The sequence below is a fragment of the Hibiscus syriacus genome, unplaced genomic scaffold (assembly GCF_006381635.1).
Source record: "Hibiscus syriacus cultivar Baekdansim isolate YM2019G1 unplaced genomic scaffold, ASM638163v2 tig00110879_pilon, whole genome shotgun sequence".
Classification (NCBI taxonomy): domain Eukaryota; kingdom Viridiplantae; phylum Streptophyta; class Magnoliopsida; order Malvales; family Malvaceae; genus Hibiscus; species Hibiscus syriacus.
Window position 1 is genome coordinate 452,109 of NW_024062895.1, and position 15,137 is coordinate 467,245.

A 15,137-nucleotide genomic window follows, 5' to 3' on the forward strand; every position below is an offset into this window, starting at 1 on the left:
GCCGGTAATATACCCCAAAAAAACTACTATTGGTAATAAAACATTACCGGGAATGAGATTCCCGGCCAACCAAACATGGGAATGTGGGATTCCCATCCCATGGGAATCCCACAATCCTTGAACCAAACACCCCCTTAGTGCTGCTGGAAAACCTAACTTTTTTGTTATATGGTTAGGAATTTAGGATTCAATATTCAATGTAAATTCTTTTAATTTTATATTGATTTAAAATAGTTGAATAAGTGAAAATAGACGATTGAGATTAATATTTAATTTTAACCATCTATTTTCATACATCTAACAGTCCTAAATCTACGTAAAACTAAATTTTTTTACATCTATATTAAATTTAGGCTTAATGCAAAAATATGTACCCAAATTATATCTAATTTAACTTTAGATGTCTAAAAGACTTTTTGTTAAAAATAGGTTCCTTACGTTTTTCGATTACACTTTTACGTGTTTAGTCCATTACCGTCGATTACACATATCATTATTATATTTTTGAAATTTTTATTTTCTTAAAAAAATCACCCCAATCTACCCCTCATATAAAATACTCATTACATTTAGGGTTAGAGATTTAAGGGTTTAGGTATTTAGGGATTTAGAGTAATGGAAAGGACGATATCCGGTCAATGATTGAGTGTTGATAGGTAGGTGACCTTTCGATGATGGAGATGGTGACCGGAGATGATTGACAACAACCGAAAATGAGTTTGAAATTAAGGATTTTAGGAGTTTTGGATTTTGTGTTTGTGATTTTAAAGAAATATGAGATTTGTTTTTTTTAAAATTAAATTATAATTATAATTTAAGTTTAAGTTTTTTATTTTACAAATAATTTTTTAAAATTTTATAAGTCTAACAGATATCAAATAATGATCAAATTTACCGATTGTGATGGACTAAACACCTAAAACTATAATAGAGAAAAATATTATACATCTATTTTTAACAAAAATTCTTTAGAGATATAAAGAATATTTTTATCTCATATTAAAAAGATTGAATATTTGATAGTTGCGCTCGTTGTTTGGTATTTGATTTTGATTTTTTTAATGTTATATTAAAAAGAATTGTGTAATATTTTCTAATATAATATTTAAATAATCAAAAAAATTATTGATCCTCCCATCATAATAATATACATTCAAACGTATTTGATCTCATATCTTTATAATATTATAATAAATATTATATTAATTAAATTAAAATTCAATTAATTATCTCATATGATATATTTATTTGACAAATATTATATATTTTATTATTTGAATATAACATGATATTATACATTCAATTAATGACATAACATGTATTGTAAATTTTATGTCATGCACATAACAAAAATATCATTCTATGAGTTAAATGTATAATATCACATATTATATTAAAATATGTAATATTTATTAAATTAAAGTGCGACAGTAGACAACTAACAATGCAAAAATCATATTATAAAAAAATTTAAATTTAAATATTAAATGTATAACACTTATTAAATTTAAAAAATTAAATTGAGAAAAAATACAGATGATTCTTTAAGAAATTTATCAAAAGATGATATGAATTTGATGGTACAACATTAACAACATTCCCCTAATAGAAACAAGCCGCTACGGCGCTACCCCGCCCTCATACAATTAATAATTTAATACTATGGGTTTAATGATGGGCCACTTTCGTGGTTGGACCGAACACATAAAGTCTCTACTACCTTTAAAACAATAAAAGTTCACAAATATGATATAAAAATCCTTCAAGTAATTTTAATTGTTAAAATAAATATTGTTTTTTAAAGGTTTTATAATTCACTTAGATTATTTTAATATATACATATATATGATACAAATATTTAAATCCGGTGCCGTTTGATACTGCTGCTGAAAACGGTGCCGTATGATGTCATCTCCTTGGCTCATCCTTCTTTATATATGTGCACCATCAAATTCGAACGTCGCTTCTTATGTTCGAAAGACGCAGTGGCAGCAAAAACGCAGACACCGAACGCTCTCCAAATTTTAAAAGCTATTCGACTACATTATTTATTTATTTTTGGATATTTAAGTAATTTACTACCCAAAATAGCAAAATTTGCTATAACCAATCAACAAACAAAAGAACAGTCTAATTACACAACCAATATTTGGTTAGACTATAACTCAAGCATTACAAAGGAAAAATTAGTACTATCAAGTCTATTAATGGCTTTGCCCTTAAGAATAGCAGCAACCACGTCGACGATTTCTTTAAGAATATCATCAGCATATCGGAATCGACCCTGAAATAATCTTCGATTCCATTCCTGCCACAAGAAATAGATGAGAGCATTCCACGAAATCTTCAAAATGGTGGTCAAGAGTGATTTTCCTTTTCAAGAAGCACAAGCACGAAATACCATTACATCCCCAAGACAAACATAAATATCATCTCATTCATGCTAATAAGAATATCATCAGCAGATCAGAATCGGCCCTGAAATAATCTCCGATTTCATTCCTACCACAAGAAATAGATGAGAGCATTCCACGAAATCTTTAAAATGATGGTTAAGAGTGATTTTCCTTTTCAAGAAGCACAAGCATGAGATACCATTACATCCCAAGACAAAACATAATAATTCATCTCATTCATGCTAAGGGTAGATCTTCATATACCAACAGCCAAGGAATAATTAGAGAAAATATAATATCTAGTTTCTTGATGAATGCTGCAGTTGATACATAGTCCATCCGTGTAAATTCCCATTTTTTTAGATGATCTCTTATAGGTAATCTGTTCAATATGATTATTCAAACAATCAAACTATGTTTGGAATATGCATAGGATATCAAATTAGTCTCTGCCAACCAACCTTCTGCACTTGCGTCCGAATATTCTCACATATTTCTTTGGTACTCGTGAAACCAGAACCAAAAAGCGGAAAAGCAGTATAAACTGCTATTAATCCCTACCAAGAGCATACCAAAACCCGGTTGGAACCGAATGGGCCTTCTTTATTCTCTTCCCAAACGATATCACTATAAACTACAAGCGGCTACCACTGACCTATCGGGTGGGCGGGCTTCTCTGGTGGAGAAAGAGGCAGAGCTTCCGGAGGGGATGAACAGGGAGTTGATGCCGAAGCACGTTGCGATGATAATGGACGGGAACAGGAGGTGGGCTCGGCAGCGGGGATTGCGGACATCAGCCGGGCACGAAGCGGCTGTAAAATCGTTGAGGAAGATGGTGAAGCTATGTCGTCAATGGGTGATTCAGGTTGTAACCGTCTTCGCTTTCTCTTCCGAGAATTGGATTCGTCCCAAGGTAATTAATTATATACTCATTATTCCTCAAACAGTCATGAATATTCATTGGGGTGTAGTTGAAGTGCAGATGGAGGTTAGTTTCTTGCTGAGTTTATTTGAGAGATCGTTCAAGTCAGAGATGGAGTGCTATCTAAGGTAGTTTTAGACAAACAGTATGGCTATGGCTCAATGTCAAGAGGTTCCGTGTTGATTGCGAATGTGGTGATCGTTATTATGTAAATTAAAAAAAAAGCAATTATGCATTTATGCAATTGTAATATTCCGATAATTTTGAAAATCATAACAATGTGATTGTTTCAATTACCGTCGTAAATTAGTATGTGGTAAGTCAAATATCTGATGTCATGTGTTGTTTGTAACAGATATGGAATTCGAGTACCAAGGGATTCATCACAGCTTCCCACATCGCTGCAAAAGTTTATCAACGAAGTCAAGGAGACCTCGAAAAACAACACCCGACTCCAACTCATCGTTGCAATCAGCTACAGCGATAAGTAAGACGTTGTACAAGCACGCCGGGCATAGCCGAGAGAGCAAAAGTGGCCAAATTCAACTAGCGGACATCAACGAAAGCTTACATCGCCGGCCACCGCATCCGGTGGCCGGAAAATTTTATTTTACACCGTTAAATAGATCGGGATGTCCTAAGGACGTTTCCGATATTCTTTTTCCTTAAAAAGCTTCTAATCGGAGCAAATCTACAAAATTACCTTCGGTGTTTCGAAGGTTTCGGTGAGATCCGGTGATCAGGGCTTCCTCGGTAAGCTTCTCTCCTCCTTTTCTTCTATTTTTGGTTGCTGGTTGTGAGATGTTGACTGAGATCGTTGATAGTAGTTTTTTTTTATATTGTTTCTCTGTTTTTTTTCTTTCTCCGGCTCTGTCTCTGTCTCTTTTTTTTTTCTCGCAGATGGGGTGATGGCTTTATAGCCATCACCGGTGTGGTCATCGGACCGGTCTGAAGATACCCTTTGAGTCACCGGACTCCCAGTGGTGACTCACGTTTGGGAGACGTGTGCGGTCGGCGGTCTTCTGGAGTCTTGGTAGACGTGGTAGAAGCTGGAACGTTGGTGTGGCGGTGGGTCTTCTGGAAGCAGCAACAGCGGCGGCCGCGTGGCCCTAGGGTATCATACCCTAGGGTTTGTGCTGGATGAGTGTGGGCCGTTGGATCTCTCAGATCCAACGGCTGTGATGATGAGGCGGCTAGGGTTAGAGATCATACCCTAATCTGGGTTTAGGGTTTCTGAATGGGTTTGGGCCATTGTATTTGGGTTAACTGGTTGGGCCAGTATATTTTTTATTATTATTTATATATGTATTTAATATTTATAATAATAATAATAATAATGATAATAATAATAATAATAATAATAATAATGATAATAATAATAATAATAATAATAATTATAATTATAATAACAATAATAATAATATTTATAATATGGGTAAAAAATTAGTATCTTCAGCTGCCCCTCTTTGCTCATTTCTTGTGTTAACAAGAATAGGGCAAAGATGAAAGATAATAAATTTTTTATCCATTGGCTTCACTTGATCATAATGGAGATATTGAATAAATTCTTCTCTTTCTTCAGATGAGTTCTTCTCATTATGAACTTTATGCTGGGGATGATGCTGACCTCTTTCTTTCTGTGATAGAGTTATTGAACAAGTTCTTCTTATTATGAACTTCTTCTTCCTTCTTCAGATGACGAGTTCTTCTCATTATGAACTCTACCTGGCAATGTTGATCCATCAAATGATTAATTCAAGCAAAAGATTGAACAAGTTCTTCTCATTATGAACTTCTTCTTCCTTCTTCAGATGAGTTCTTCTCATTATGAACTTTCTCTGGAAAAGATAATCCATCAATTTGATGAATTCAGGTAAAGGTTGAACAATTCTTCTCATTATGAACTTCTTCTTCCTTCTTCAGATGAGTTCTTCTCATTATGAACTTTCTCTGGAAAAGCTAATCCATCAATTGATGAATTCAGGTAAAAGGTTGAACAAATTCTTCTCATTATGAACTTCTTCTTTCCTTCTTCAGATGAGTTCTTCTCATTATGAACTTTCTCTGGAAAAGCTAATCCATCAATTTGATGAATTCAGGTAAAAGGTTGAACAAATTCTTCTCATTATGAACTTCTTCTTCCTTCTTCAGATGAGTTCTTCTCATTATGACTTTCTCTGAAATGATCCATCAAATGATGGATTCAGGTAAAAGGTTGAACAAATTCTTCTCATTGAACTTCTTCTTCCTTCTTCAGATGAATTCTTCTCATTATGAACTTTCTCTGGAAATGATGATCCATCAAATGATAGATTTGAATCTTGCTAAAATCTTTGAAATTCCTGTTAAAAATTCAACATAGATGAAAATGAATGAAAATGCACCTATTTTTGTAAACATCTAAAATATGATGCATGAATGTTGAGTTATTTGATTTCAGATTGGTGAATTGAGTATCTTCAATTGTAAAACCCAATAGATTTTTCTTCTTCAAATGAGAGAATCTATCATATTTGACAAATGTAGATATAATGTCACAAATCTCTTGAGAATAAACTCAATAGTATAGGCTCTTGAAAAGCTTGTATTCAGGCAACATGTTGCTGATTCTGATGAGGAGAATAAACTGTTACAAGAAAAGGCGAAACTTGGGCTATGATTTTTGGGAAAGGAATAAGCAAAAGAAGCTTGAAAAGAAACTTCTTAATGAAGACGATCATGCAGTTCATCTTTTAATTCAATGATTGGTTCTGTAGTTCTTACCAAAACCAGATCAAATAACTCAAAGAACACTTCCAGAAGATGCTATTGACACATTCATCTTCTAAATTCAATGATTTGTTCTGCCAAACCAGATCAGATAACTCAAAGAACACTTCCAAAAGATGCTATGAACACATTCATCTTCTAAATTCAATGATTTGTTCTGCCAAACCAGATCAGATAACTCAAAGAACACTTCCAGAAGATGCTATGAACACATTTATCTTCTAAATTCAATGATATGTTCTGCCAAACCAGATCAAGATAACTCAAAGAACACTTCCAAAAGATGCTATGAACACATTCATCTTCTAAATTCAATGATTTGTCTGCCAAACCAGATCAGATAACTCAAAGAACACTTCCAGAAGATGCTATGACACATTCATCTTCTAAATTCAATAATTTTCTGCCAAACCAATCAGATAACTCAAAGAACACTTCCAGAAGATGCTATGAACACATTCATCTTCTAAATTCAATGATTTGTTCTGCCAAACCAGATCAGATAACTCAAAGAACACTTCCAGAAGATGCTATGAACACATTCATCTTCTAAATTCAATGATTTGTTCTGCCAAACCAGATCAGATAACTCAAAGAACACTTCCAAGATAACTCAAAGAACACTTCCAGAAGATGCTATGAACACATTATCTTCTAAATTCAATGATTTGTTCTGCCAAACCAGATCAGATAACTCAAAGAACACTTCCAGAAGATGCTATGAACACATTCATCTTCTAAACAATGATTTGTTCTGCCAAACAGATCAGAAACTCAAAGAACACTTCCAGAAGATGCTATGAACCTATCATCTTCTAAATTCAATGATTTGTTCTGCCAAACCAGATAAGATAACTCAAAGAACACTTCCAGAAGATGCTATGAACACATTCATCTTCTAAATTCAATGATTTGTTCTGCCAAACCAGATCAGATAACTCAAAGAACACTTCCAGAAGATGCTATTAACACATTCATCTTCTAAATTCAATGATTGGACTAGGATATCACTATGCTTATTTGATGTAGAGTCAGAATTTGTAGATTCGAAGCATTTTCATGCTATTACACTAAAAAGGGCTATATTCATAATTCCGCCAATTAAGAACAGATTTTCTCTTATTCTGTTTCCTCCATGTGCTGATGCTTTTCCATTGACAAAGAAATGATGGCTTTTATGTGATCCAAGAACAAAGTTGAACTGTTTATAAACATGTACAGGAAGTGCCAAATTGACAGAAAGGATATGTAAGGCTTTTGAAGATTATGACAATGATCCACCTTCGAGTGTCCAGAAGTATGTTTTTGATGAGTATTGAAAATGGAATCTAGTATGGGTTGGAAAGAATAAAGTTGTTCCACTTGAACCTGATGAGGTGGGAATGCTTCTAGGTTTCCTTAAAAACCATACAAGGATCTGTATAGAGACATGTTCCCAGTGATATCAATGTCTTGTTTCTTTTTGCTGGAATCAGTGCTGCAAAGATCGCCTTCTATTGTCTTAGTATATCTTTGAAAACAGAGGTGCAAGAACTGAATGGTGATCGGTTGGAGCAATTGATGAGTAGATTTGGCGAATTTGACCTTGTTGCCGGTAGTATCCTGTGTAACAATCTTAATGTTCATGGCTTTAGATGGTGATGATTGCTTACTTTGTATTCCATGTATTTAAAAGTATTAACATAAAGTGATATTCAGAAATATTTAAATTATTTCAAAATGTTAATTCATAGAAGAATAAATTGAATTTTCGAAAATAATTTGAATCTCAAATAAATTGAACTTGAAATAGATAGAATTGTATTCAAAATTATGGCAAGCATAAGAATGATAAAAATTCAAATGTCTCAACAAATTATAAGCATAAGTATTTCTAAATTAATCAAGTTGATACAACTTAGAGAAATGATGTAAGCTTTTGTCTGGAAGATCTCAAACGTTGTCGAAATGCTTGTAGATGTGAAGTTTCTTCCAAACTGTCAAAATCTTAAGAGGGTTCAATTGCCAGATGCCTAATATCAACCTGCATTTGAGCGCCTTTTCAGGTTTTCAACTCAAATCCTCCCTTTTGGTTACAAGATGCCCTTTGCGGGTTTTCACCTTGATCCCCCCTCTTTTCTTTTTTTTTCTTTTTCTTTTTCTCTCTTTTTTTTATTTTTCTTTTATTTTTCTTTCTTTTTTCTTTCTTCTCTTTTTTTCTTCAAGCATAATATTTCTTGACAGAATCCGAATTTATTGGATTTCTCAGAATTTTTCCATCCATTTCTGCCAAGATCAACGCTCCTCCGGAAAATGCCTTTTTCACAATGTATGGCCCTTCCCAATTAGGCATCCATTTCCCACGGAAATCTTTATGTATAGGCAAAATCTTTCTTAGTACTAGATCACCCTCTTGGAATTCTCTTGGATGTACTTTTTGTCATGAGACTTCATCATCCGTTTCTGATACATCTGTCCATGGCAAATAGCTTTCAATCTTTTCTCCTCAACAAGGTTCAATTGATCAACTCTAGCTTGGATCCATTCAGATTCATCCAATTTTGTTTCTCTCAATATTCGAAGCGATGGAATCTCAACTTCAATTGGTAAGACTGCTTCCATTCCGTAGACTAGAGAAAACGGTGTTGCCCCAGTAGATGTTCTAACAGTAGTTCGATATGCATATAAAGCAAAAGGTAACTTCTCGTGCCAATCTTTATAAGTTTCAGTAGTCTTTGTAATGAGTCTCTTGATGTTCTTTGGCTGCTTCACTGCCCCATTCATCTTTGGACGATATGCCACTGAGTTTGCATGTTTAATCTTAAACTGTGCACAAAGTTCGGTCATCATTTGTTGGTCAAGGTCAGAGCAATATCCGTAATGATCCTTTCTGGGAGACCAAATCGGCAAACTATCTCTTTCTTTATGAATTTTGCAGACTGTGGACCTCTTAATATTGGTATATGAAGCAGCTTCAACCCATTTGGTAAAATAATCAATTGCCACAAGAATGAAACATGTCCATTCGATGCTTTTGGTGTGATTGCACCAATGACATCTATTCCCCACATAGAAAATGGCTAGGGCTGTCATTACATGTAAAGGAGATGGGGGTACATGAATCTTGTCTGCATATATCTGGCATTTATGACATTTCCTTGCATAATCAATGCAATCTGTGTGCATGGTGTGGTAGCATATATCCAATCCATTATTTTTTGGCCATGGAAAGACCATTTGCATGTGTTCCACATATTCCACTGTGTACTTCTTCAATGACATTTCGAGCTTCGCTGGTATTTAAACATCTCAATAGCATTTGATCATTGCTTCTTCTATACATAATCTCGCCATCAAGAAAATATCCAGCAGCCATTCTTCTCAAGGTTCTTTTACAATTTCTGATGCATTTGGTGGATAACTTTGATTTTTGATATATTGCAGAATATCATGATACCATGGTTTACCATCTACCTCTTCTTCCACACTAACAATGTGCAGGAATTTCATATACTTGCATTTTAATTGGCATCATATCAACTTTCTTAGTTGCCTGAAACATAGCAGCTACTTTCACTAATTCGAGGGTAAAATTTCGATATTCCAATAATTTGGGATCTTTGTTTCCCATTCTCCTCGCAATTGATACACCACTAACGATGAATCTCCATATATTTTGAGACATTTGATTTTTCTTTCTATAGCTGCTTAATCCCATGACACAAGCTTCGTATTCCGCCAGTTATGGTGCAAAAGAACTCCAGTCTACTTGTAAAGGGATAATAAATATTTTCTGGAGAAATAACACTGCCCCAATTCCTCGTCCCAAAGCATTAGATGCTCCGTCAAAGTAAAGCTTCCAAAATGCAGATGTATCATTTGTTCTGACTCCTTCATTCATGGATATGCACAACAAATCTTCATCGGGAAAATTAAAACTCAAAGGCTGATAATCATTTGATACACGACTGGCCAGAAAATCAGCTATGACACTTCCTTTTATCGCTTTTTGGTTGACATATACAATATCAAACTCAGATAATAACATCTGCCATCTAGCCATTCTGCCTGTCAAAGCTGGTGATTCTATTAAGAATTTCAAAGGATCAAGTTTTGATATCAACCAAGTAGTATGGTATAACATATATTGTCTGAGTCTTCGAGTAGCCCATACCAAGGCACAACATAATTTTTGTATTGGTGGATATCGAATTTCAAAATCAGTAAATTTCATGCTCAGATAATAAAGCTTTTCTTTTCTTCCAGATTCATCATGTTGTCCTAGTACACATCCCATCGAATTTTCGAAGACGGTCAAGTAGAGAATTAATGGTTTATCAGGCATTGGTGATACTAAAATTGGGGCATTGGATAAATATTTCTTAATAATATTCAAAGTTTCTTGACATTCTTCATTCCAGACTTCAGGATTGTTCTTTCGAAGTAATTTGAACACTGGATCACATTTGTCAGTTAATTGAGAAATGAACCGAGATATATAATTTAATCTTCCCAAAAAGCCTCGAACTTCTTTTTTTGTATTGGGTGGTGGAAGATTTTGAATTGCTTTGACTTTATCTGGATCAATCTCGATTCCTTTTTTGCTGACCACAAATCCCAAAAGTTTCCCGGAAGTTACTCCAAAAGTGCATTTTGCGGGGTTGAGCTTTAATTGATACTTCCTCAATCTCTGGAAAAGTTTTCTCAGATTTTGAATATGTTCTTCTTCAGTTCGGGATTTGGCAATCATGTCATCCACGTATACTTCAATCTCTCTGTGCATCATGTCATGAAACAAAGTTACCATGGCTTGATACGTTGCCCCTGCATTTTTCAATCCAAATGGCATCACTTTATAACAGAATGTGCCCCACATGGTTATAAATGTTGTTTTTTCCATGTCTTCAGGATTCATTTTTATCTGATTATATCCTGAAAATCCATCCATAAATGAAAACCATGCATGTCCTGCAGTATTGTCCACCAATGTGTCTATGTGGGTAATGGAAACTATCTTTCGGACTAGCTTTGTTGAGATCTCTGTAATCCACACACATTCGAACCTTCCCATTCTTCTTTGGTACGGGCACAATTGGCTACCCATTCTGTGTATTTAGATGCTTGTAGGAAACCTGCATTGATCTGTTTCATTCTTCTTTGATTTGCAACAACATTTCTGGCCTCATTCGTCTGAGCTTTTGTTGGACCGGTTTATATTCTGGATTGATTGGAAGCTTGTGTATCACTATATCTGTGCTCAAACCAGGCATATCTTGATAAGACCAGGCAAATATATCTTTGAACTCTTGAAGGAGATTTATCAATTCTTGTTTTATCTGGATTGTCAGAGTAGTACCAATTTTCACCTCTTTTATTTCTTCATCTGTTCCCAAATTCACAGTCTCAATCTCTTCTTTGTAGGGTAGAATTTGTTTGTCTTCTTTTTCTACCAATCTTAATAGTTCAGTAGGAACATCACATTCCAGTTCATCCTCACACCCATTGATTTCTTCCAGACATATAGGCTGCTCTAAATTTATCACTGGATTAAATTTAGGAATAAACATGCTATTAACATGGTGACACCTGCAAATTTAAATCGGACATATTTCCGAAAGAATATAGTAAATTTATGAAATATAAATGTAAAAATGTAAGAAAATGTAAAGAATGATTGCCATCTGAAAATTTTAAAGAAAATTTCTTATATTTAACATAATTTCTTTTACAAGATAACAAAAGTTTTCATATTTTTGAGCTAAACATAAAGATTAGTTCTGAATATTACTCTGCGTTAATATTAAAAACTATAGGAAGATCTTCAGTGGTCCAATTGTTGAGTGTTTTCTCAGGAAAACATGGGCGAATCTTATCCAAGTATTTGCCAGTCTTGTTGTCATTCATCATGTGATAAATAATCCATTCATAGCTTCTTCAACTATGTCTTGATCTTTCGTCAACTTTTCTTCTTTAAAGGCTTCAACAAGCTGCTGTTCTACATTAATTGTTCCCCCTGATCTAAATATGGTCTTCAACTGTGGGAAAAACATGTGTTCCCAAAGGATTTCTTTCCCTTTCAACCTTGCCTTTCTGTCTTCACATCTTCTTTATCTCTTTGTTCTTTTGCTGAAAATTGGCTTAAATCCAAGCCCAAAACGATCTTTCTTCATCTTTATTTTGACAGGAACTGAAATCCCTTGAAGATTCTTTCCTAGACCTTTCCCAGCTTTAGCTCCGATGCCTAAAGTTTGTTGTACCGTCATCTTTGTGCAATCAGACAATCTGGGATATGGAATTTTGCTTCCTTCTGCAATAAAGGTTGCATTTACAAATTCAAGAGCTCGGAAAGAGCATTCAAGAGCATCTTTATTGGTGTCGATATATGGAACATCGCTTGTTACAGATGCAATGATTTCTTCTTCAGCACCTACGCATATTAGTTGTCCATCAACAACAAATTTCAATTTCTGATGTAATGAAGAAGGAACGGCTCCAGCTGAATGAATCCATGGCCTCCCTAATAGACAATTATATGTAGGGTGGATGTCCATCACCACAAAGTCAATACTGTACACGACTGGGCCAATTAACAATGGTATTTCCATTTTCCCAAGCACCTCTTTTTGAGTACCATCAAATGCTCGCACTACATTCTGATAACTCTTCATGTGTGATTGATCCACAGGCATTCTTTGAAGTGTGACTAGAGGAATCAAGTTGAGAGTGGATCCATTGTCAATCAATACTCCTGGCAACACATGACCATGACAATGTGTCGTGATGTTCAAAGCTTTTACTGACCCCATTCCGCCTTCTGGTATTTCATCATCCGTGAACGTTATGTAATTGTCAGCGGCTATATGTCCCACAATTCTGTCAAGTTATTGAGGGATATATCTTCAGGGATAAATGTTTGATTGAGAATTTTCATCAAAGCATTTCTATGTGCTTTGAATTCATCAATAGATCAAGAATAGAAATTCGCTTGTTGTTTGTGTAGTTGTTCAACCACACTACATTCACTATGTTTCAGGAATTTCAAAAATTCTTGAGCTTGTTTTTCTGTCACAGGCATTAAATGCTGGAAGGGATTCATCCTCAAATACCTTCTGAGGTATTGCCATGGCTTTCCTTTTGCTTTCACTTGTTCTGAAGCATTGGATGTTTCGGGAGAGTAACATCTCCCACTTCTCGTAAAAAAACCGACTTCGCTCACTGCTTCAGACTTCGATGTTGTACCCAAACTCTGTTTTTTTTCTTTTGTTTTTTCTAGAGAAACAGATCCTCCTACCATTGAAACATTGGTAGTATAATTCCAAGGTACCCTGCGGGTATCTTGTATGGAAATGGTTAGAGGAGTGGTGATAACTACTTTTGGCTTTATTGGTGCAGGAATCGCCGTAGATGATTTCACATTAATGATCACAGGATCATTATTCTTGACTAGGTTTAGAATCCTCTGATCAAACATCATCTTCTTTTTTCCCTGGTTCTTCTTCAAAGAATTCTATTTCTCGGGTGTTCATCAATTTTTGCACCAAATCCCTAAATTCAGGACATAGTTGGATTTTATGCCCTTTCTCCTGAGATATTCACAATAATTCTTGCCTTCATTCTGCTTTGGCCTGAATTGTTGTGGAATTATACCGGCTAAAGAGAATTGTTGGAATACCCAAACAAGCGGAGATTTAATTTCAGAAATGTCAGTTTTTGCTTTCTTTCTGTTCTCTTCCTGAATTGCATTCACGTTTTTATCTCCATGATTTGGCAATGGATATTTGATGCAGATGGTGTATTGAATCCAACTTCCCAGTGTTGATCAATTTTGAAACCACCCTTTTGAATGCCAAAGTTTTCAATAGAATGACCGTGATTCCTTCATGATAAACACAGTGTGCCTTTGTATCATACCAAGGAGGGAATGGTGGTTGCATGGGAACCAAAGGATAGGGCCGTATGACATCTGCTTTTAACAGTGAATCATAGATCTCAGCATATGGTACTGGTAAAGGTGTAAAAGACAACCTTTCATTTTCCTTTCGAGATCTCTGGAATCTGCTCGATTAGTGTTTGTTTCTTCTTTCTTAACCCTTGGCTGGGTTTTGTAACACTTTTCGATGAATCCTTGCTGTAAGAATGCATTGTTGACTTCATTCTCCTTCTTCGGTACGTAGGTCTTTTGGAACTAGACCCTTCATTTGATTCAATTTTGCCACTTTTCAAGACATTTTCAATGAGTTCTCCAGAAATGACCAAATCTGCGAAATTTCTGGTTGCATTCCCCATTAGATGATTTAAATAAGGAGCCTTCAATGTATGAACAATATTATTGTGGCCTCTTTTTCTGACAAAGGTGGTTGAACTTGGGCCGCCGTCACGCCATCTCTGGGCATACTGTCTGAATGTTTCATTATTCTTTTTCTCCAAATTTTGGAGAGTCATCTATCAGGAACCATGTCTGTCACGTGGCGATACTGCTCTAAAAATGCTTTAGCCAAATCTTTCCAAGATCTAATTTGGCTTTGGTCAATTGAGTATACCATTTTAAAGCCGGTCCTGTCAAAACTATCCTGAAAGCAGAGAATTAACAATTTCTCGTCTTTTACATATCCTGCCATTCTGCGACCAAAACATAGTAATGTGGATGAAGGGCATGTAGTACCGTCATATTTATCAATTCAGGAGCTTTGAACTTGATGGGGAGGATTAGGTCTGGAACCAAAACTCAATTCACTAGCATCAAACCATAGAATGATTCAGTTATTTCCACGGATTTCATTCGTTCTTCTAAGCTCTTGATCTGTCTGGTCAATTCTTCTTTTACTTTTTGTTTCTCATTCAGCTCATTCAAATCTGGGATTAAATGCTCAGTATTAAGATCCCCTATTTTCACATCTGATATAAGCGGATTTTTGCTTGAAGATGCAGGATCCACTTGTTGATTTTCATGTGGTTTGGCTTCTTGTAATGCAGATGTACGAGCATTGATTTGTATAGGTGTAGTACCAGAGTGATAAATTGGTTCTGGTGGAAAACCTAGAGGATATATGGGTTCTTGGTCGAAAGATACA

General features: G+C 35.1%; 1 protein-coding gene across 1 annotated transcript; it reads left to right on the forward strand.

Moving 5' to 3' along the window:
- The first annotated feature begins 2,988 nt into the window (after nucleotides 1-2,988).
- On the forward strand, nucleotides 2,989-3,987 carry LOC120144052 (dehydrodolichyl diphosphate synthase 2-like). Its single transcript, XM_039158207.1, is given in 4 exon segments — nucleotides 2,989-3,309; nucleotides 3,379-3,446; nucleotides 3,674-3,832; nucleotides 3,834-3,987. Coding segments are annotated over 4 exon segments (702 nt in total).
- The last annotated feature ends 11,150 nt before the right edge of the window (nucleotides 3,988-15,137 follow it).